The following is a 23,171-nucleotide window of genomic DNA, read 5'->3' on the forward strand; positions in this document are numbered from 1 at the left end:
AACCTGGCCACGACCACCAGGTTCACCAGGGTCTGCTAAACTCCACTGGCATCTTCAAGATGATCTCCTACCCAGCAAACGACCCTGAGCTCAAACCATGTGTCACACACTCCTGTGCCGCATCACACGTGACCCTGCCATCTTGGTAGAGAACATCCTGGAAGAAAGGTGCTTTGCAGCTTTCTGGCCAGCTTTCTGTTTATTCTTTCCAGTAGCCACTTCCCCTGCCCAAACAGAAAAATGTTATGAATAGATTTTCATATCTGGGTAGAAAATGAATCAGTTCAGTTCCGTCGCTCAGTCGTGTCTGACTCTTTGCGACCCCATGGACCACAGTGTGCAGGTCTCCCTGTCCATCGCCAACTCCTGGAGTTTACTCAAACTCCCGTCCATCGAGTTGGTGATGCCATCCAACCATCTCATCCTCTGTCATCCCCTTCTCCTGCCTTCAATCTTTGCCAGCATCAGGGTCTTTCCCAATGAGTCAATTCCTTGTATCAGGTGTCCAAAGTATTGGAGTTTCAGCTTCAGCATCAGTCCTTCCAATGAATATTCAGGACTGATTTCCTTTAAGATGGACTGGTTGGATCTCCTTGCAGTCCAAGGGACTCTCAAGAGTCTTCTCCAACACCACAGTTCAAAAAGCATCAGTTCTTCGGTGCTCAGCTTTCTTTATAGTCCAAGTCTCACATCCATGCATGACTACTGGAAAAAACATAGCTTTGACTAGATGGACCTTTATTGACAAAGTAATGTCTCTGCTTTTTAATATGCTGTCTAGGTTGGTCATAGCTTTTCTTCCAAGGAGCAAGTGTCTTAATTTCATGGCTGCAGTCACCATCTGCAGTGATTTTGGAACCCAAGAAAATAAAGTCTTCCACTGTTTCCCCATCTATTTGCCATGAAGTGACGGAACCACATTCCACGATCTTAGTTTTCTGAATGTTGAGTTTTAAGCCAACGTTTTCACTCTCCTTTTTCACTTTCATCAAGATGCTCTTTAGTTCTTCTTCACTTTCTGCCATAGGGTGGTGTCATCTGCATATCTGAGGTTATTGATATTTCTCCCAGCAACCTTGATTCCAGCTTGTGCTTCATCCAGCCCAGAGTTTCTCATGATGTATTCTGCATGTAAGTTAAGTAAACAGGGTGACAATATACGGCCTTGACATACTCCTTTCCCAATTCGGAACCAGTCTGTTGTTCCATGTCCAGTTCTAACTGTTGCCTCCTGACCTGCATACAGATTTCTCAAGAGGCAGGACAGGTGGTCTGGTATTCCCATCTCTTTAAGAATTTTCCACAGTTTGTTGTGGTCCACACAGTCAAAGGTTTTGGCGTAGTCAATAAAGCAGAAGTAGATATTTTTCTGGAACTCTCTTGGTTTCTCGATGATGCAAAGATGTTGGTAATTTGATCTCTGGTTCCTCTGCCTTTTCTAAATCCAGCTTGAACATCTGGAAGTTCACAGTTCACGTACTGTTGAAGCCTGGCTTGGAGAATTTTGAGCATTATTTTACTAGTGTGTGAGATGAATGCAATTGTGCAGTAGTTTAAGCATTCTTTGGCATTGCCTTTTTTTGGGATTAGAATGAAAACTGACTTTTTCCAGTCCTGTGGCCACTGCTGAGTTTTCCAAATTTGGTGGCATATTGAGTGCAGCACTTTCACAGCATCATCTTTTAGGATTTGAAATAGCTCAACTGTAATTCCATCACCTCCACTAGCTTTGTTCATAGTGATGCTTCCTAAGGCCCACTTGACTTCACATTCCAGAATGTCTGGCTTTAGTCTGGTGATCACACCATTGTGATTATCTGGGTTGCGAAGGTCTTTTTTGCATAGTTCTTCTGTGTATTCTTTTTAAGCACCTCTACTTAATATCTTCTGCTTCTGTTAGGTCCATACCATGTCTGTCCTTTATTGAGCCCATCTTTTTTGTTTTGTTTTGTTTTTCAATTTTTTTGTGTGTCTTGTAAATTTTATTTTTAAACTTTACAATATTGTATTAGTTTTGCCAAATATCGAAATGAATCCGCCACAGGTATACCTGTGTTCCCCATCCTGAACCCTCCTCCCTCCTCCCTCCCCATACCCTCCCTCTGGGTCGTCCCAGTGCACCAGCCCCAAGCATCCAGTATCGTGCATCGAACCTGGACTGGCGACTTGTTTCATACATGATATTATACATGTTATTGAGCCCATCTTTGCATGAAATGTTCCCTTGGTATCTCTAATTTTCTTGAAGAGATCTCTAGACTTTCCCATTCTGTTGTTTTCCTCTATTTCTTTGTACTGATCGCTGAGGAAGGCTTTCTTATTTCTCCTTGCTGTTCTTTGGAACTCTGCATTCAAATGGGTATATCTTTTCTTTTCTCCTTTGCCTTTCGCTTCTCTTCTATTCACAGTTATTTGTAAGCCCTCTTCAGACAACCATTTTGCCTTTTTGCATTTCTTTTCCTTGGGGATGGTCTTCATCCCTGCCTCCTATACAGTGTCAGGAACCTCTGTCCGTAGTTCTTCAGGCACTCTGAAGTCATTCATATTAGCAACCTGTGGAGTAATCCTTTCCAGGAAAGGTAGGAACTTTTAGCATGAGTACCTCCTCTCTGACATCTCTTTTCTGGAAACTTATTTCTAACATAAGGCATAAAAGTTGGAGACAGAAGCTTTTTTATTTGAAGATTTTCTTAAATTATCTAAACTGCCCAAATCTCAATCCTCCCCCTCCCCCGCCCTGCTCCTTTGAGAAAAATAGCTAATTAGGCATATATCCCATGCCAGAAGATCTATTCTCCAAAACATCCACAACCCTAAATGTCCTAGATTCTGAATTTCTAAAAGAAGGAAAAATAAGTCCTTGTTTTGAGTACAGCTAAGCCAGTAGAGAAAACCAGAACAAATGTGGAAGACTGGAGTGGTTTTCCCTTCTCTGAGAGGCTTTTAATCCTTTCTTTGCCGTTCGGTGAACAAAGTGGCCATAAGAAATGGAAATTAATTAAGAAAATATGAAAAACCTGGGTTGGACACTGTACAGTTTTTCCACTTCTCCATTTTTCTGGTGGTGAAAGAGGGTCAGCTTGGTGCTCCCGGGAAAGATGTTTATAAAAATAAAGCTTATGGGGATTTCCCGGGCAGGCCAGTGGTTAAGACTCTGTGCTCCAAATATAGGGAGCTTGGGTTTAATACCTGGTCAGAGAACTAAGATCCTGCATGCCACAGGGCACAGCCAAAAAAACCAACCAACCAATCAATCAATCTTACATTCTTGGCTGTGCCACTTGGGCTGGCACCAAGGACTGGAGGTATCTGAGCAGCCTGGGGAATCCAAAGCTCAGAAGGGCCTAGAGGTGGTCTTTCCTTCTACCCCAGTGTGTGGACTTCCTATCTCATTTTCTTGAAAATGTTCCTATTGGAGAGACTCCTTGTTTTTCAGTGTATTCCTGCCCCAGCCTGCTCTTACACCATGCTTCCTAACTGGTGAGGGAGGGACAGCTGCCCTCAGTGCCAGACTCTCAGTTTGTTGAATGAATACATCTCAGAAGAACCTGCCTTGTTCCTAGTTGAATTGTGTGCTCATGGTCATGTTTTACTTCTGAAATCTTCTAATGAGCCACAGCTGCCTTTCTACATGTGGCCATTTAATCCTGACCTATCTACCACTTAGTCCCATTTCTTTCTCAGCACAAAGCCCAGGTGCATCACAGAAGGTATGGCCACCTCTTCCCTAAGCCTCCTAGTAACTGCCTCTCATACCTAGGGTGTGGGCTTCCCACGTGGCACAGTGATAAAGAATCTGCCTGCCAATGCAGGAGACACGGGAGACGTGGGTTTGATCCCTGGGTCTGAAAGATCTCCTAGAGAAAGGAATGGCTATCCATTCCAGTATTCTTGCCTGGAAAATCCCTTGGACAGAGGAGCCTGGCAGGCTACAGTCCATGGAGTCTCAAAGAGTCGGACACAACTGAGCTCACACACATGCACCCACGAGTGCACCCTGGACTTAGCAGAAACCATTTCTTTCAGGCCTCCTCTTAGAGGCTACCATGTAATTATAGCGCTTAGCACAAAAAGTCTGTCTCTGACCCCTTTTAGGAATTTGAAGCTTCATGTGTCTCACAGGCTAGTTGGAGAGACAGACGGCTGAACTGCAGGGCTCTTTGACAGGCTGGAGTGGAGGACACAGCAGAGGGGGAATGCCCAACCCAGATGAGGTTCTGGACAGCCCGATACCCAGAGTTTGTGGTGTTTTTGTTTTTATTTTTGTTTTGTTTTTTAAGGAAGAAGTAGCCAGAGATTGGAGAGAACATCCTGAGGCAAAGTGTAGCTGTATGAAAAGCCTGGGCTTATACAATCTAAGTAGTCAAGAGTGGCATGGGGGGCGAGAAGGAAGAGGAGTGGTGGCTGGAATGAAAGCTGGAGGGGTGGAGGGGCACCGGGCCCCCAGGCCCTTGTATTCCAGAGACAGGGGCTGTGGGAGAAAGCCAGGAAGCTTTTACTTCTTGCTTTGTTTTCTTGAGTCTCACCAGAACAGTGGCTCTTTGTAGTTGCCAAACAAGATTTTTAACTGGAAGTTGGTGGCTTAGAACATTGGAATTTCTTAACATTGTAATGCATTCATATTAAATGCCCAGGAGGGCTCATCTGGCTTGAGGATTAAGGAAGCAGTATCTGAAGGACTTCTAAGTCTTAGGTCTAGAATCAGATAAATCTGGGTTCTAATCCCCTCTCATCACTTGATAAGTTATATGACCCCAGGGCAACTTAACCTCTGAGTTGACCACTCTATGAAATGGGATAAAAACTGTAACTACTCCTGACTTCCCTGATGGTCCAGTGGTTAGGATTCCATGCTTCCACTGCAAGGGGACCAGGTTCAGTCTCTGGTTGGGAAACTAGGATGCTTCATGCCGTACAGTGTGGCCCCCCAAAAAAATGTTAGTTAAAATTATAACTACTTTGTTTTGCAGGGTTTTTGTGAAGACTAAGTTAAATATAGCAAAAGATTAAAAATAGCTGAGGCATTTTTGAAAAAGAAAAATAAATTTGGAGGCATTACCATACTAGGGTTCAAGATTTATCTTAAAGCTGCAGCCAGTGACTAGGTCAGTGTGGTATCGGCACAGGGTAGACGAGCAGATAAATGGAGCAGACGTGAATGTCCCGTGATAGAGCCGCACATTTGTGAGCTCTTGGTTTATGACAGAAGAGTGAGCTCTGCTGAGTCGACTCCCTAGCCTCGTGGGGGATAAAGGTTCTTGGCCCTCACCCCATACCACACCCAAAACCTCAAGTTCTGGAGATTTACATTATAAATCTGAAAACAGGAGCACTTCCAGAAGATAACATAGGAGATTATTTTCAGCATTTGGGGGATAAGCAAAGATTTCTTAAAGAAGATTTGAAAAACACTAACCATAAAGGAAAACTTTATCAAATGTAATATAGGGAGTCATCTCTTTTCACTGGAAACCATCATGAAGAGAGTGTAAAGGTAATGAGGTATTTCCTGTACATTCCTCTGTGTGTACTATATCCAGAGTATATATAGAACTCTTGTCAAACAAACAGACAAAAAGCAGCCAGTTAAAAAGATGGGCGCAAGATGTGAACAGGACTTATTTCACAAAAGATTATATCCAAAAGGCTGGTCAACACATGAAAAACTGCTCAAGCTCATTAGTCATTATGGAAGCTCAAATTTAAAACTATAAGATGCAACTTACAAAGCAGCCAAAATGGCTAAAAGGGGAAACATTGAATCCCAAGTGTTTACAAACATGTGGAGCGTCTGAGATTCCTGTACCCTCCCACTTACAATGGCCATTTGTCAGTAGCTTCTGAAGCTGAACATGCCCTGAAACCCAGCAGTTCTACTGCGAGGTTTGTTCCCAACGGAAATAGGAGCAAAGACACAAACAGGAATGTTTGTGGTAACGTCAGTAGCCCCAAACTGAGGACAACCTAAAACCTCCATCGACAGTAAGATAGTTCGCTTGTGGTGGGTTCATACAGTGACTATTCAGCAAAAAAAGACAAGCTGCCATGGCATGCAGCAACGTGGATGTATCTCGTAAATGTAATGACGAGTATTTATATAGAGTTCAAAACCTGGTGAAACTAACGAATTGGGTCAGGAGTGAGATAGTTGCTACCGCTGAGGATGAGGAGGGAAGCTGTGATGGGAAAAGGCTTGAGTGCTTCTGCGGTGCTGGCAGTGTGTTCTGTTACTTGGTTTGGTTGGTAGTTATAATGGTAACCTCACTTTGTGATAATTTATCAAGCTGTACAATTAAGTGTATACTTTCTTGTATGTTGTACTTCAGTCCAAAAGTTTCTTTAAAAATAGATAATGCCCCTAAAACACTTTTTTAAATTAGATTGACATATAGTTGATTAAAGCGCTGTGTTATTTTCTGCTTTATAGCAGAATGACTCAGTTATACATATATGTATTCTTTTTCATATTCTTTTCCATTATGGTTTATCACAGAATGTAGACTACAGTTCTATATGGGCTTCCCTCATAGCTCAGTTGGTAAAGAATCCGCCTGTAATGCAGGAGACTCCGGTTCTATTCCTGGGTTGGGAAGATCCGCTGGAGAAGGAATAGGCTATCCACTCCAGTATTCTTGGGCTTCCCTTGTGGCTCAGCTGGTAAAGAATGTGCCCAATGTGGGAGACCTGGGTTCGATGCCTGGGTTGGGAAGATCCCCTGGAGAAGGGAGAGGCTACCCACTCCAGTATGCTGGCCTGGAGAATTCCAGGGACTGTGTTGTCCATGGGGGTCGCAAGGAGTTAGACACGACTGAGTGACTTTCACTCACTCCCTGTGCTATACAGTAGAACCTCGTTTATCCATCCCATATGTAATAGGTTGCATCTGCTACTCCCAATCTCCCAATCTTTCCCTTCCCCAGAACCTCCCCTTGGCAGCCACAAGTCTGTTCTCTATGTCTGTGAGTCTGTTTCCACTTATGTGTGTTGTATTTTAGATTCCATATATACATGTTATCATATTGTATTTGTATTTCTCTTTCTTACTTTCCTTGGGGCTTCCATGGTGGCTCAGATGGTAAAGAGACTGTCTGCAGTGCAGGAGACCCAGGTTCAATCCTTGGGTCAGGAAGATCCTCTAAGAGAAGGAAATAGCAACCCACTCCAGTATTCTTGTCTGGAAAATTCCATGGACAGAGGAGCCTGGCAAGCTACAGTCCATGGGTCACAAAGAGTTGGACATGATGGAGCGACTTCTTACTTCCCTTAGTGTGGTCATCTCTAGGTCCACCCATGTTGCTGCAGGCGGCGTTATTCCATCCCCTTTTATGGTTGAGTAATATTCCATTGCATGCACTATTACATGTATTCTTTATTCATTCCTTTGTTGATAGACGATTAGGTTATTTCCATGTCTTGGCTATTGTGCATAGTGGTGCTATGAACATAACGGTGCTTGTATCTTTTCAAATTATAGTTTCATCTGGATATATGCCCAGGAGTGGGGTTGCTGGATCAAATAGCAGCTCTATTTTTAGTTTTTTGAGGAGCCTCCGTACTGTTTTCCATGGTGGCTTTACCAATTTACTTTCCCACTAACAGTGTAAGAGGGTTCCCTTTTCTTTAAACCCTCCCTAGCATTTTTTATTTGTAGATTTTTTAATGATGGCCATTCTGACTGGTGTGAGGTGGCACTCTGTTGTAGTTTTGACTTGCATTTCTCTAATAATCAGCAATAATGAGCATCTTTTCATGTGCCTGTTGGCCACTGTATGTCTTCTTTGGAGAAATTTCTATTTAAGTCTCCTGCCCATTTTTCAATTGGGTTGTTTGTTTTTTTGTTATTGAGTTATATGAGCTATAAAACACTTTGAATTGTGTCTGACACATAGTCCGTATCTAGCAAATCTGAAGTAGTATTAATTTAGGTGATGGATTATCATTTCATCAGAAAAACCTCCCTGCCCACTTAAATCTATTTTCCGTCTTTGTGCGTTGTCTTCTTCAGGTGCTTACCTATTTCCATTTGCATTTTGCTTATCTACTTCCCTGACCTGTAAGCTCTGTGAAAGCAGAGACCTGCCCTGGTTTATCTACCACAGTAGATCTAGCATCCAGCACTTAGCACAAAGGCTGGGACAAAAGAGATACTTGCCAATTGTAAGAATGACTTCCCAGAAGAAGATTGTCTCCCGCTAAATAAGCATGTGTTGTGGAGGCTTAGTCTCTCTCTCCATGGTCATTGCCAGTCTTCATCATGGTGAGTTCTTCATTGCAGGGCATTGTCTTCTCTCCTGCTTTAACATTTTCTTCCATAGGTTTTAGTTATAGAATCAAAGAAAGTGAGAACTGGAAGAGTTGGGATCATTTGGTTCAGGCTTCTTCTTTTTTAACCAATAACTTAAAGTAGCATCTTTACTGTATAACTTTGTATCTCTCGAAATCATGGATTCACATCTCACCCCCAGTGGCTCAGTGGTCAAGAATCTGCCTGCCAATACAGGAGACACAGTTTCGATCCCTGGGTGGGGAAGATTCCCCAGAGAAGGAAATGGCAACCCACTCCAGTATTCTTGCCTAGAAAATTCCATGGACAGAGGAGAGTGGCGGGCTACTGTCTGTAGGATCACAAAAGAGTTAGAGACTAAAGCAAACAGTGGCAACCTCTTTTGTTACATATGAAGATGAGTGAGAGGGCCTCAGAGCATTTGGGGTAGGGATTTCCCCTCTCCTGTATATTCTGAAGGCCTATATGAACGGCATATGCAATAGCCTGACCCTGCTTTGGCCTGTCAGTTAACCCTCATCACAGCCTAAGGGGCCACACGCAGAGGTTCATGTGAAAGAGAAAGTAACATGTCGTATATCTGAGCAGCTGTGTTCCCCATAATTAATCCAGGAACCTAACAGATCTTGTTTGTTTCCAAAGAGTAATCACACGCACATTACCTTGTAATTGTAGAAAATCACCCTTCACCAGAGACGGATCCCAACCAGGGTGCAGGACGAGATGGCAAGTCCACGCGCAGTTGCCCAGGGACTGAGAAGTGTCCCCTTGGCTGGGCCTTAGCTTCCCTGACTTAGGCAGCACTAACGGGAAATGGCCTGTAACTCTCTGAGAATGTTAAAGAAATTGAGCCAGTTTGTGCCTGAGCAACCAGTTAACGGTGAGGGTGACTGGGCTTTACAGCCTACAGACGAGAGGCTGGATGACAAACAAGCCCACTCTGTCTTAACTCTAAACACGTGTTCCCAAGGTGTCTGTTGTGTTGCTTGGAAGCATGAGCCTAGCCTTTACAGTTGTTTCCTGGCTTCCTGAAAAGGTACAGTCTTGTTCTCTTTCCCGCACCTCTGCTGGAAGAGAATACACTCTGTCCAGGGGGTGAGGATTTGCTCAAAGCTCCTCTCTTCTTGGTAAAAACACATTCCAAATGTCTGGACTCATGCTGCCTTCAGAAGTGCCAGTGTTCCTCTAGGAATCTGTACCCTGTAGAAAAGCTCCAGGCAGCAAAGAGGGGGCAGACGAAGGAAACCCTAGTGTAGGCAGAGCACGAGCACAGATTGTATCTTTCTTTCTCAACCCATCTTTTTCTTTAATGCCCTTACATCCAGCCGTTACCCAAGAGGCCAGGTCCCTCACCAGTCACCAGTAGAGCTTAAATTTATTTCTGGCCACTCTGAAGACTTCTTACAGGTTCACTTTACAACAGCTTGCCTCTGTAGAGCATCTTACAAACTCCAAGGAAAACTGCTTTCAGTACAGAAAGCTGGCTGTCAGTGAGGAGCTATACAAAGGGCAGAGATCTGGTGTTTCTCCCAGAGCTGACCAGAAAGACAAGAGAGTCTTCTATTGCACCCACGACCATTCTAAAGGGCACAGCGTGCTGCTGCTGTTGTTACTCAGTCACTAAGTTGTGTCCGACTCTTTGTGACCCTGTGGACTTAAGCAGGCCAGGTTTCCCCACCCTTCACTATCTCCCAGAGTTTGCTCAAACTCATGTCCATTGAGTCAGTGATGCCATCTAACCATCTCATCCTCTGTCACCCCCTTCTCCTGCCCTCAACCTTTCCCAGGATCAGGGTCTTTTTAAGTGAGTCGGCTCTTCCCATCAGGTGGCCAAAGTATTGGAGCTTCAGCTTCAGCAACCCCATGAACACAATGAAAAGCTTGCTGTTGGTTAGTAGTTAACCTCTGCCCTTCCACTGCATCTAGCTCATCCCCAGGAATGGCTAGAGATTTAAAGGGACCACTCTTATGGTGAGTTAGCAAAGGTGCTTCTGATTTTTATGTACCTGTATGATGAGGGGCAGACTACTGGCAATTAAGCTGGGTCATGGTACTCTGAAACCTTGAATCATAAGCTGTATCATGATTTCAGAAATGTTAAGAGTGCATCTTAGAACTGATGAAATACAGTGGGTGCCCCATGGCCGTCTCTGACAGTTTGTCCCAGTGACAGTGAAAAGTGTCAGTGATGACACCATTGGTCTCTCGAGCTTCTTTTGGACATCTCACTGGCTGTAAATCTTGATGATTCAGTTAGTGTGTTGTAGTCCTCATCTGTCAGCTCTTCCTTACCAGGAAGGTAGGCATATTTTCCTTTTCCCGATTCTAGGACGGGCATCAGTATTTCTACAGTGTGGCCTCACTCTACCAGAGCACAGGGCCAGGGCACATCTCCTTACACAGTTATAAGTGAGGAGAGTTCAGAGCTGCCAAGTCCCTGGATGCCAGCTCATTTAATTTTTGTTTCCCAACTTCATCCACATAATAGCCTGAGTCAGAGCTCTTGGACACGCAGCAGCCAAGAAATCAGGATGGATTTTTACCCAAAATATCTCCTCTATTTTGAGTCAAAGTAGTTGAAAATAAGTTTTGGGTTCCGTCTGTCAACCCTCCCCACTTTGTTCTGTTTCCCTGACAGCTTCTTCTCCCTAATGTTCTCTCTCAGATCTCTTCATTTCATTCTGGATATGAAGAAGCAGAAAGGAGGAGAAAATCCTCCAGGCCTCACCAGAAAAGAAGCAGTGCTCATTGTTGTAGAATAAAAAGATAATGGCCAATTTGTCAAGAAGTGTTGACAAGAAAGATAAAGTTGGAAGTAATTAACTGGCTGACACGCTGGGAGTGATGTGCCTGCCAGTGGCTCCCTAAATCAGCCAGAGCCTTGGAAATGTGACAGCCATTCATCATTTTTACAACACGCCTCTGACAGGCCCCTGGGTTGCAAACCTGGCCAGCACAAATCGTGTGCTTTGACACTCCAGGGCTCTGCGGCTTCTCAGTGCCTCATGCTGGTTGTGCTAGGGCATTTAGGCCCCGTTTATCCAGCCAGGGGGTGCTGGAAGTGATGAGTGAAATGGGACAGCTTGTCCAGCTTATTGCTGGACCCTGTGTCCATCCTCTGGGTGGCTGCTCTGATTCCCAGGGGCAAGCCTACAGACATCTGCAGGACGAATCCCCTGTGAGCTCCTGCCACACCTTGGTGGCTTAGCTAGTGCTGCTCTCACCCGGCCACAAGGGTGTGCCCAAGAGACTGGTTTAGACATAAGATCCAGCGCAGGACATTTTCTTACACAGCTGTTAAAAAGTTTTTGTGAAGGCTCCGGATAAAGTGGGAAATGCCTGTGTCATGTAAAAAAGCAGAATACAGTACTATATCATCACTCTGACTAGCACTATGTCTAAAATATGCATTTATACAGAATATACATAGGCAAAAGTATCATTTTGATATCGTGAACTCCCACTCCAATTTTTTAAATTAAAAAATGTCTTATGTATATATACACAGACACAGACACACACACACACACCTCCCGCTACCAGTATTGAAAGGGGCTTTCCAGGTGATGCTAGTGACATAGAACCCATCTACCAATGCAGGAGATGTAAGAGACGTGGGTTCAATCTCTGGGTTGGGAAGATCCCCTGGAGGAGGGCACAGCAACGCACTCCAATATTCTTGCCTGGAGAATCCCATGGATAGAGGAGGCTGGTGGGCTACATAGAGCCATGGAAGAGCCAGACACAACTGAAGCAATTTAGCACATATGCACCAGAATTGAAAAGATAGGAATTTTTTTCTCTCCTTTCCCTAATCTGCACTTGTTAGCTTCTGTCTTCTAAATTCTTTTTGCTTTTCATTTTTGGCTGTGCACGGGCTTTCCCCAGTTGTGGAGAACAGGCACTACTCTAGTTGCAGTATGCAGGCTTCTCATCGAGGCAGCTTCTCTTGTGGTGGTGCACAGGCTCAGCAGATATGGTACCCGGGCTTGGTTGCCCCGAGGCATGTGGACTCTCCCTGGACCAGGGACCAAACCTGTGCCCCCTGCATTGGTAGGTGGATTCTCTTTTGTTTCCTTCAAATTTATTTATTTTTTTAATTGGGGGATAATTGCTTTATACTGTTATTTGGTTTCTGCCATACATCAGCATGAATCAGCCATAGGTATACATATGAACCCTTCCTCTTGAAACTCCCTCCCACCTCATCCCAGCCCTCTTGGTTGTCACACAGCTCTGGGTTGAGCTCCCTGTGTTATACAGCAACTTCCCATTAGCTATCTATTTTACATTATAGTAATGTATATATTTTAATGCTACTCTCTCAATTCATCCCACCCTCTCCTGCCCCTGCTGTGTCTGTAAGTCTCTTCTCTGTGTCTGAGTCTCTGTTCCTATCCTGCAGATGTGTTCATCAGTACCAGTTTTCTAGATTCCATATATATGCATTAATACATGATAGTTGTTTTTCTGACTTACTTCACTCTGTATAACAGGCTCTAAGTTCATCCACCTCACTAGAACTGACTCAAATTCATTCCTTTCTATGGCTGAGTAATATTCCATTGTATATATGTACCACAACCTCTTTATCCACTCATCTGTTACAGACATCTAGGTTGCTTCCATCCCTTGGCTGCTGTAAATAGTGCTGCAGTGAACACAGGGGTGCATCTGTCTTTTTCAGTTATGATTTTCTCAGGGTGTATGCCCAGTCGTGGGATTGCTGGGTCATATGGTAGTTTTCTTCTTAGTTGTTTTTTTTTTTTTTTTAAGAAATCACCATACTGTTATCCAAATAGATGGATTCTTAACCACTGGGCCAAAAGAGAAGTCCTGTCTTTTTTATTTTTAAGGTCCCACTTTCTCACATACAGATCTGGCAAGTCTTCTAGGTACTATGACAGACATGTCACTTATACCGTGACCAGACAAAGGAAAAAGTGGAGACAAGTCAGAACTCTTCACCCTTAATCCACTCTGGGGTAAGGCGTCAGGAGCCCATTTGATGCCGAGGCAGCCCACCTCTCTTGTATCACATTCTTTTTGTCTTCGTGCCTTAGGCCCCCAAGAGTTCCAGGGACACCAAATGTCCCAGCTTTGAAACAAGGCCAGCCTCCACTTTTTTAATGTTTAGAAGAGAAGTAAAGTTACTTTTCCTAAGTTCTTGGAGCAAGAAAGGAAAGTTTGACCTGCCAGATCCTGGGTGCTATCTTCACAACCTGACTGTGACTTTAAGTGAGGGAACTGTAACGCCTGCCGGTTCCCTCTGCTCTCCCTGCCACCTGCTTTTTAGCTGCCCCACTGCCTTTCTCTGGCATGCATTTTAGACGTTCTTACCTTGCCTTCTGTCTTCACTGCTGTCCTGCTCAAAAAGGCACTGTCATCCCCTTGAGCTCCCCAGAGCCCCAGGGAGCTGCCTCATGATAATAGCAGGGCCCGACAAACCCTGGATCTTCCTGACTCTGTACAGGAATCAAGCAGTTGTGTTTCTAATCACCCATTGGACACAGAGATGAATCTTGGTGCTAGAAAAAGTGACAGGGATGGTCTGAAGCAGCTACTGGTTCTAAGAGAGAAATAAGAAAGATACAGCTTGATTCAGCGTAAAATGGGTCCCATTGGCCTCACAACTTGGCTGGTCACGAACTCCTCAGCGAGACCTGCCGAGGTCCCTTGTCAACTGTGTTGCGTGTCACCAGCCCAGCACTGAGGGAATTCAGAGAATTCTTCCTTGACAGGAAACCAAATAAAATGCAGACAGTAGTCTGCACTAGAAATAGACAGGAGAGAGAAGGCCCAGAGCCATTTGGGAAGCCAGTGCATGACATTCTCATAAATTCCTGACGGGAGCACCAGGAAGCCTGAGTAGTCCCCCAGATGCCACTGCAGACGCTCCTCGTGTGACTGGCTTTGCTGTGGGTTCCGGCTAGTGTTGAGTGCGCCTGCGTCACTTTGCTGTTAGTAGCCAAAGGTCACCAAGGCTGAGAGATGGGGTCGATGACCAAATGAACTCTACCGGGAGGAATTCCCAGGCCAGAGGATTTTGGATTTGACGTCAGTCCAGAAGCCTGTGGAACAGTGACTTAGGAGACGATAGAGTTCCTCAGGTTTCCCTTCCAGTGGTAGGAATGGCATTTGGATGGTGAGCCAGCGACCCCCCTATTGGTTTGCTAACAAGTTGGGGTTAGAACCTGGAGCAGTTCATGATCTACCCTTTGTTCAGGAGCATCCTCGGTGATACTGGTCGCCACTTGCCTGTGGAAAGCCCTGAGGAAGAGCTCAAAAGGGAGAGTCATGGGAAAGCAGACAGGCCCTGCAACGAGCACTCGCTTCTCATCCATCACTCTTGACAGGAAACCCACCAAGGCAGTGAGAAGCTCCCTCATGCCTGAGTTCCTTGCTCGCTTACACACTTTCCCTACATTTGGAAAGAGATTTTCAGATAGTGAAGAAAAGATGCCTGGGGTAATCTGTGTAGTATAGAAGACAATGAGGCCATTTCTTATTGTTAATTTGACTCAATTCTAGAAAGTGCTTCCCTCACTTGTGAATTTTCCCAGTTTCAAGCTCTTCAACTCAGCTTCCTTTAATAAAAATTAAATCTTGGAATAGGAGAGGGGAGGTGGGCATGAATGAGTGAATATGTCTGAATAATTGCCTTTTCCCTTCTTGACATCCTAATTCATTGAGTTTTCCTGTCTTCATTGTATTTCTAACACCAGGTTCATTTGTGGGCTCAGCGTTTTATTCTGTGGGTAGGCAGCTTCTGTTTGCTGTATAGATTCGCAACTATATGAAACCTCAACTGGTTTTTCTCACTGGGATATGAAGTAAAATATAAATATACCACGACACTGATGCTGAAGACAGCAGCTAAGCCATCTTAGCCTTCTGGCCTCAGTGGGCATGGAGAGGAGATAGGCCCTGTGGTCGACTGTCATCTCTATGTTGTTGTGGGCATATTACTGTCGAAGCCTCCCTCTCTCTAAACTTGTTTGTCAGCCCAACCAGCGTCAGTGAGGTCTGGTTTGTGTCGTTAAGCATTCCTCTGCTGTTGGGCTAATTTTTGAACAGTTTGCCCTTTATAAGCCTCCAGCGTTAATAGGGAAAGACTCCAGGGTACACACGGGAACGTTTATAGAACAGGCTGTGGAAGACTCCCAGCTGCCCCGTAAATGAGAGCTCCTCATCAGGGGGACTTCTGAGCAAAGGTGATCTCTGCACGTGAGTCACACATACTGTCTCTCCCTTCAGTGTCATAAAAGCACATCTGAGTTTCAACGGGGAGTATCTCAAAGGATGGTCTTGTGTCACCCAAGTAGGCAGGCAACAGGGGACTTAGTAGCTGGGAACTGCTGCATTTCCGTGGAGGCTTACTTATGCCCCACTTCACAGCCTGGACTCTGTCTGCATGCCTGGCAGCCTCAAACAAGCACCCCAGAAAAATCCGCTGTGGCTGCATGGGGACTGTCCTCCTGGGAGGCATGGAGGCAGTGGCTTCTGAAGGGAAATCAAAAATAGGGAATGGGAGGGACTTCCCTGGCAGTCCAGTGGTTACGACTTCAGCTTCCAGAGGGCTCGGGTTCAATCCCTCCTTGGGGAACTAAGATCCCAGAGGGTAGGTGATGCAGCCAAAAAAAAAAAAACAAAACAAAACTAGGGAATGGCAGCTTAGGGGTCAGAGCAGGGTGTCAACCACAGTATGAGTGAGGAGGCTAAAGTGAAGTGCAGTAGGGCTCCTGTCCTGTATGGTGAATTGCATGTGGAATTAGCTCATGGAGACGTCCTTGCCCTGCTTCCATCTGTTCCCTGCTTTCAGTCACTTACTTCACATATACTTGCTTGGTGCCCACTGATGCGGGGAGTAGACAGCTGACACACTTTCCTCCTCCTGCAGAGCTGTACCCTTAGTTATTACTTGAGATCCTTTTAAACGTACAGTTTTGAAATGAAAGGATAGCCCTCGGGGCTACAGCTTCTTTCTATGCAAAATGGAAATGTTAATAGTAGTGTCTACTTTGTAGGGTTAAGAGATCATGGATCAGCAGTAGTCAGCACAGTGCCTGGCACCTACAGAGCTCTCAGTAAATTTAGGTATCTTGTTGTTGCTAAAATCCTTGGCCTCACATGATGAAGTGCCAGAAGCCGTGGAGGAGGGATAAAAAGTTAAGATCTTAAATAAGGTGGCGGACTCTCTGAAGCACTGAGAGAATCTACAGATCCTCAGCCCTGCACTTGTGTCCTCCAGCAGCCTTGCAGGCACATGTGGAAGACTCCCTGGGGGGAAAAGAAGAGAGAGGTGCATTAGGGAGAAAGTTCTGTGGGAAAGAAGAATGCAAACAGGAGAAAATTAACAGGGAGAGAACAGCCAGTTAACTTGAAATCTCTCCTCTCTGAACAGTTGACTGTAGGTGCATACGGTCTCCTTTCTTTCGGGTCCTCAAACCAGAACTTAATTTATCAAAGGGACCCTTTTTCTCTGCTCACGCTCCTTTTTCATGGGTATGTTTTAGTCCATTTAGTCAAAGTTGTCGTTTTTCAGTGACTGTCCTTACGGTTGGACAAGAGCTTAGCTTGCATGTCAAGCTGTATGCCCAGTTTTCCTGACCATTGATGGAGGGCTGGTCAGTAAGTCCTCAATGAGCCCAACCCCTCTCCTTCCCACAGGGCTCTGTCTGCATCCTCACCTGCCTCCACACATACTCAAGTGGGAAGTACTATACAGGTGTCTTATTTGAACTTGCTCTTAAAGGAGTTGGGGCCATGTGATGAGTTTTCTTGTCACATTTGCAAAGCTATGTTGGTCTGTCCTTAGAGGAGGTAGGTCAAAGTCATTGCAATAGTAAGGTAAAATCTGTATTTCTCCTCTGAGGTCTCTAGTTACAACTTCCTGATTTTGATCAGTTTCTTGTAAAATTCTCCTATTTATGTATAATGAGTAGGAGAGTGAAGGGGGAAATGGCTTTCGCTTGCTTTTGTTTTTGTTGCTTTATCCCAGAGGAAGGCGAGTTTTGGTAATGTTTATAAATTGATCTTGAAAATAGAATATGTTCCAGAACATGAGATTGGAAGACAGTTCTTAGAACTCCTGGACTTTTTATGTCTGATTCTTAGAGTTAACTTTTTTTGGTTCAGGCAAAGAACACTTTCCGTATCTTTCTCATCAAAATACTTTATATTCCTACAAGGGCCATCCCAGTAGTCCACATTAGGACTCAAAGTAGTATATAGACTATATCATTATAGATAGTTACATATAATATATTACATATTTCAGTATGAAAGTGTTAATCGCTCAGTCGTGTCTGACTCTTTGTGACCCTATGGACTGTAGCCCGCCAGGCTCCTCTGTCCATGGGATTCTCCAGGCAAGAATACTGGAGTGGGTAGCCATTCATTTCTCCAGGGGATCTTCTCAACCTAGCTATTGAACATGGATCTCCCACATTGCAGGCAGATTCTTTATCGTCTGAGCTACCAGAGAAGCCCAGTATAATATATCATAAGTAATATGTAGAATATATACTGGATTTCTTATTTCCTGTCTTCTTATACTGCCAAATCTTTACTTGGGCTCAAGGAATTAGATGATCACAAATATATATACCCAGTAGTATTGATTACTAATACAGTTTGCACAGCCCCACATAAGTGAGAACAAAGTTAAGAACTTGACTTTTGAGGCCAAGAGAAATAGGAAACTGCCTGACAGTGAGCATGCAGTGGAGGGAGTCCCTTCGGACTCAGATTTTCATTCTCAGCTTTGAACTTTCACAGGGCTGCCTAAAGAAAACCATGACATTACAGCATCACTTTGAAATTAAAAATATTTCTGAATCCTGCAGCAGAAAGCTATGGAAAACATTCAGGTTCAGTGCTTTGCTTGGGACCCGCTCAGAAGCGCCAAAGAGTGTGCAGTAGATTCCACACAAGGTGACCCGTCTCCTCCTGTAAGTAAAGGAGAAGGGTGTCTGTACAGCTACTTTCACCTCTGGTTGCAGAGCCTGGACCTTGAGCTTGGAGCCCACTCGAATAGTCCTGTTCAAGATGGAACTTGCATGGATGGTTGCCTAGTGCTGGCTCAAGTCTGAACATTCAGTTCAGTTCAGTTCAGTCGCTCAGTCGTGTCCGACTCTTTGCAACCCCATGGATTGCAGCACACCAGGCCTCCCTGTCCATCACCATCTCCCGGAGTTCACTCAGACTCACGTCCATTGAGTCAGTGATGCCATCCAGCCATCTCATCCTCTGTCGTCCCCTTCTCCTCCTGCCCCCAATCCCTCCCAGCATCAGTCTTTTCCAGTGAGTCAACTCTTCGCATGAGGTGGCCAAAGTACTGGAGTTTCAGCTTTAGCATCATTCCTTCCAAAGAAATCCCAGGGCTGATCTCCTTCAGAAAGGACTGGTTGGATCTCCTTGAAGTCCAATGGGCTCTCAAGAGTCTTCTCCAACACCACAGTTCAAAAGCATCAATTCTTCGATGCTCAGCTTTCTTCACAGTCCAACTCTCACATCCATACATGACCACAGGAAAAAACATAGCTTTGACTAGACGGGCCTTTGTTGGCAAAGTAATGTCTCTGCTTTTCAATATGCTATCTAGGTTGGTCATAACTTTTCTTCCAAGGAGTAAGCGTCTTTTAATTTCATGGCTGCAGTCACCATCTGCAGTGATTTTGGAGCCCCCCCCCCCCCAAAAAAAAAGTCTGAACATTAGACATATGTTTTTTCTGTACTCAAACATATAAGTAAGATTCCAGAAGCTTCTATCCTTGGACAAAAACAGATGAAGGAAGAAGCACATATGAGAACCTGTTTATATGCTTAATTTCATATCCATTATTTCATTTGATTCCCTAAAGAATGCCGTGAAGGAGACAGTAAGATTGCTTCAGGTCATATGGAGACTGTCCCCGTTCATGTGGGCCTTGGGGAAAGTCACTGCCCTCCCAGGCCTCTGTCTCCCCAGGAGTAAAACAGGCCTAATAATACCCTTCCCTACCCACTCTCTCAGGGATGCATGAGGTCAGAGGAGCAATAGATTGGAAAGATTGTTTGAGATGTGATTTGCAAACATGAGGCATTCGATTATTACTTTCACAAATGTTAACTTTTCTAGTTCATCAGATTTCTGGGCAGTTACCTCTCAGTTTTATTGGAAGAAATGTGGTGGAATTTGAATTTTTAAAAATAGTATTTTATAACACCAATCTCTTGCCATATTACCACGTTGAACCCACATCCTGGAATTTCCCAAAACCACTTAAAAATTAATTTGAGTCCAGTAGACAGTTTGTCCTTAGGGCAGTAAATTAGATCCTAGCTTGTTAAACCAGTCTGGACTCCCAAGCTGGTCTGTCACATTTTGCTCCCTACCTGTGAACAGACACGGTCATTATTATCCTATAGTTTTCTCAGGCCTGCTCCCTTCCTCTCTTCCTTCCTTCCCATAACTCAAGCTCATGTTTAGTGTAGGGTTAGCTGCTCTTTACCTCCCTGTTGGAACTAGGGACTGAGCCTTGCAGCTCCTCTCCATTTCAGGATGTCTTCACAGCCTCTCTGATGAACCAACTCCAGGCAGCAAGCCTTCCAGCTTTTCTGCCTAGTTGCCCCAATATAGTTACAGTCCTCCAGCCCCAACTGCCCTTAGGATGACATCAGCAGTGTTGTGTGTGGTTATGAAAAACATTTCTCCACCAGAGACCAGGCAAGTGCCTTGGGATGTGGTCCCTTCACAGCCTGCTTCAGAGGCAGAGCACGGTCTTGCGAGAGGGACTAAGGGGGCATCTGGATTTGAAAGACATGGACCTCATCAGTGAGCAGTTGAGACAGCTGCACAGCCATAGGCCCCAGGGTTCTCTGTCATTGACGTGGATGACCCAGCCTCAGGGCCACTTCTGTGTCTCCCACAGAGCCTGATGGTTTCTATTTGTTTTGGTTATTCTTATCATTGAGACATAAAAGCTCAAAGTTCAGAGGTACCTCATCTGTTGTGTTGGTTGGGATGGTTCTGGAGCCAGGGTTTCTTAGTTCAAAAACAGACGCGTGCTGCCTGACGTCTGATATCAGAGAGGAAACCAGTCAGTCTGCTGCTTGGAGGAAGGGCCCCAGGCAGGTGAGGCCTCCTGTTCTCCAGATGTGGCCCCTTCAAGATAAGGAGTGTGAGGTCAAGATGAAATTATCAGGCCACAGTGGTAATATAATAGGTAACTGATGTTCTTTCTGCTTCTGTAAGACGTTGTCCCCAACGTGCTGGTGAGCCATCTGCCCACAAGCGACCCTGCCCTTCCCACCCTCCGACATGTTGAGTATAACCTCCGCTTCCTTTTGTTTTCCCAGCATTAATAATAAGCTGCAGCAGCCAGAGGCAGCTGCTGGGGTGTTGGAGTATGCCATGAAGCACTTTGGAGAGCTGGTAAGTGTCTCATTCCTTTTAGAAGAGCAAGGGGCAGCTACCTGGCTAGGGAAGCACTAGGCCACAGCCTTGAGAAAGTTACTTTCCTTTTCTGTTTTTTCCCCAATTATTAACAGCCTGATGCTGACTTACCTGTATCTTGAGGCTGAGGGAAGCAGTGGCCATATAGAGTATATTCAGGCTAAACAGAGATTGTGAGGACAGAATCTAATGAACAGTAATGACTTGTATTTATCAAATAGCATATGCCTAGCTCTTTGCTATGTGCTTTATGTACTTCATCTAATTCAGTCCTCATAGCAACCTGTGAACAGGTACTATTGTTATCCCATTTTACAGGGATGAGAGGGACTATAGTCCCGACAGGATAACAGCCTTACCTAAGCTGACAGAGTGAATAAGTGGCAGAACCTGGTGTCAGAGCCCAGATGTTTAACTATGACCCGAGTTATCTTTGTGTTGTCTAACAACCAGCATTACCATTGCCCATACTTGAGGCTCCGTATATACTTCGGAAGAAACCATGACTAATTCTCCAGAAAAAATATGCCATAATTTATACATGATATTGAGGGATTGTTCCATTTCATTACTGCTTATATAGTTTCTTCCTTCCTGCCATCTTTGCCCAACCAATATTAAAATGTTTCCGTTACTCTCTGTGGTCTTGGGCGGATGCTTTGGTAACTTCCTAACCATATATAAACATTGATTTAATCAACTTAACACTGGCTTCCTGGAAGTTCAAGAAGTTCTGGGTCCATATATTTGATGAGGAACCTTTTATTAGTTATGCCAGTCACTTACTCCAGTTTGCCTTAATCAAGAGCCCAGTGTGTTAGAGTAAAGAAAATTGACTACTTCACTGCCTTATGTAATGGCTGGTCAATTGGACTGAAAATTTTAAGGGAGTATTTTGCCATCTTGAGCACATGCCTGTAACTCAGCTAAGAAAGCATCTCCAGATGACAAAACAGAAAGGACTGTGTCTCATCCATCTTTGCCACAACCTTGTTTGCAGAGGGAAGAAAGTCAGAAGAGAGGGTGCTTAATGTAGTCCACTCAGACAGAGATATCCTCTCCTTTGATATCCTTAGAGATCAGACTGCAGTAGTTGAAACAAGGATTCCACAAACATCTGGTATTTGGGTGATTTTATATGCTGGTGGCTCAGAGTGCCAACCTTAAATGAAAAGATCCCCATCTCCAGGTTCTGAAGGTGGCTGTTAGCTCCAGGATTATTGCTAAACCCTGGTGGATTTTCTGTTATATTTAGGTAGCTGAATCATATTAAATTCAACAATGGTTTGCTTTTTCTTGGCAGAGCCTGTGCTTTCTCAGCACAGTTTATGTAACAGCAATCTCATTAGAATTGTGTGTGATTCATTGCTTAAACCTTATAGTTCCTGCAATCTATTGCAACTCAAAATATCCTGCCCCCTACCTGACCTGCTCCATACGCTGCTCCCCCTACTTTCTGCTTGTTCATACTGAGTGGGTACCATATGTTAGTACCCACTTTTCCACCCAGTATAGAAATTCAAAATGGGAAATTTACCAGTGTTCCTTTTTAATTTAAGAGTTTTTAATGTTACAGTCTCTGAAGCCACTCTTTTCTAAGTTGTGTTTTTCATATTTAGGCATAGTGGAGCAGTATGATTCTAAACGAGCTCAGGAAATGAAGCTTAGAGCCCATTTTGACAAACTCCACTGCACACGGACACTGGGGCAAAGGCTGTTGTGGCCGCAGATGAGGACAGGGCAAGCGGAGGGGACTGGCTCTGCCGAAGACAAATGAGGGGAAGTAGGCACAGGTTAATGGCCTAAAATAGACATGACCTCCTCACAGCCGTTCAAGAAGAAAAGATTCTTTCAGAGAACTTAATAGCACATAGCTGTGCTCATACATGCTACTCAAATTAGAGTTTTATTTGGCAAGGAGAAGGAGTGTAATAGGGAGAATGAATGGGGGCCCTGCATCGTGTCACACAAACGCTGCTGCAGGATCAGATTGTTGTTAAAGAAATCCCTGGAGAGCTGCTCCCTGGCCTGGTAGAGAACTAGTCGTCACCAAGCTGGCGAGGAAGAAGCCCAGAAGACAGACTGGGGTGGCGGCAGATGGAGGGCAGACAGAGACATAAAACAGTCCTCGGGCCATTCAGAGAACCGTAGTCTGCACCTTCTAGACTGCAGTGGCTGCTCATTCACGTGGCCAACACCGAATGGCAGCGTGGCACGCCATCTGCTGGGTGATGGAATCCGTCCTTGGGCCCCTGCCAGTGATGAAGCTGCCAAGTGCTCAGAGGAGGGAACATTGGATGGGAGACTGTAGAAGAAGGGAGGAAGATTTTTCCAAAGAATTTTAAGTGGCAGTGTTATATTGTATTTTAAATTATTATTTCCTGAAAGTTTAAAAATGTATTAAGTAATGCAGAGAATAAAGAGCTTTTGAAAAGCGAGTTGTTTTCC

The 23,171-nt window shown here is 44.6% G+C and overlaps 1 protein-coding gene across 1 annotated transcript in view; it reads left to right on the top strand.

Annotated features, from left to right (window-relative positions):
* MTOR (mechanistic target of rapamycin kinase) overlaps positions 1–23,171 on the top strand; it is a 123,723-nt gene that overhangs the window by 62,444 nt on the left and 38,108 nt on the right. The window contains exon 29 of the mRNA XM_061382738.1: positions 20,627–20,702. Coding sequence (XP_061238722.1) covers positions 20,627–20,702 — 76 coding nt within the window. The remainder of the gene's footprint in view (positions 1–20,626; positions 20,703–23,171) is intronic.

The sequence above is a fragment of the Bos javanicus genome, chromosome 16, assembly GCF_032452875.1.
Source record: "Bos javanicus breed banteng chromosome 16, ARS-OSU_banteng_1.0, whole genome shotgun sequence".
In the NCBI taxonomy this organism is placed as follows: Eukaryota; Metazoa; Chordata; class Mammalia; order Artiodactyla; family Bovidae; genus Bos; species Bos javanicus.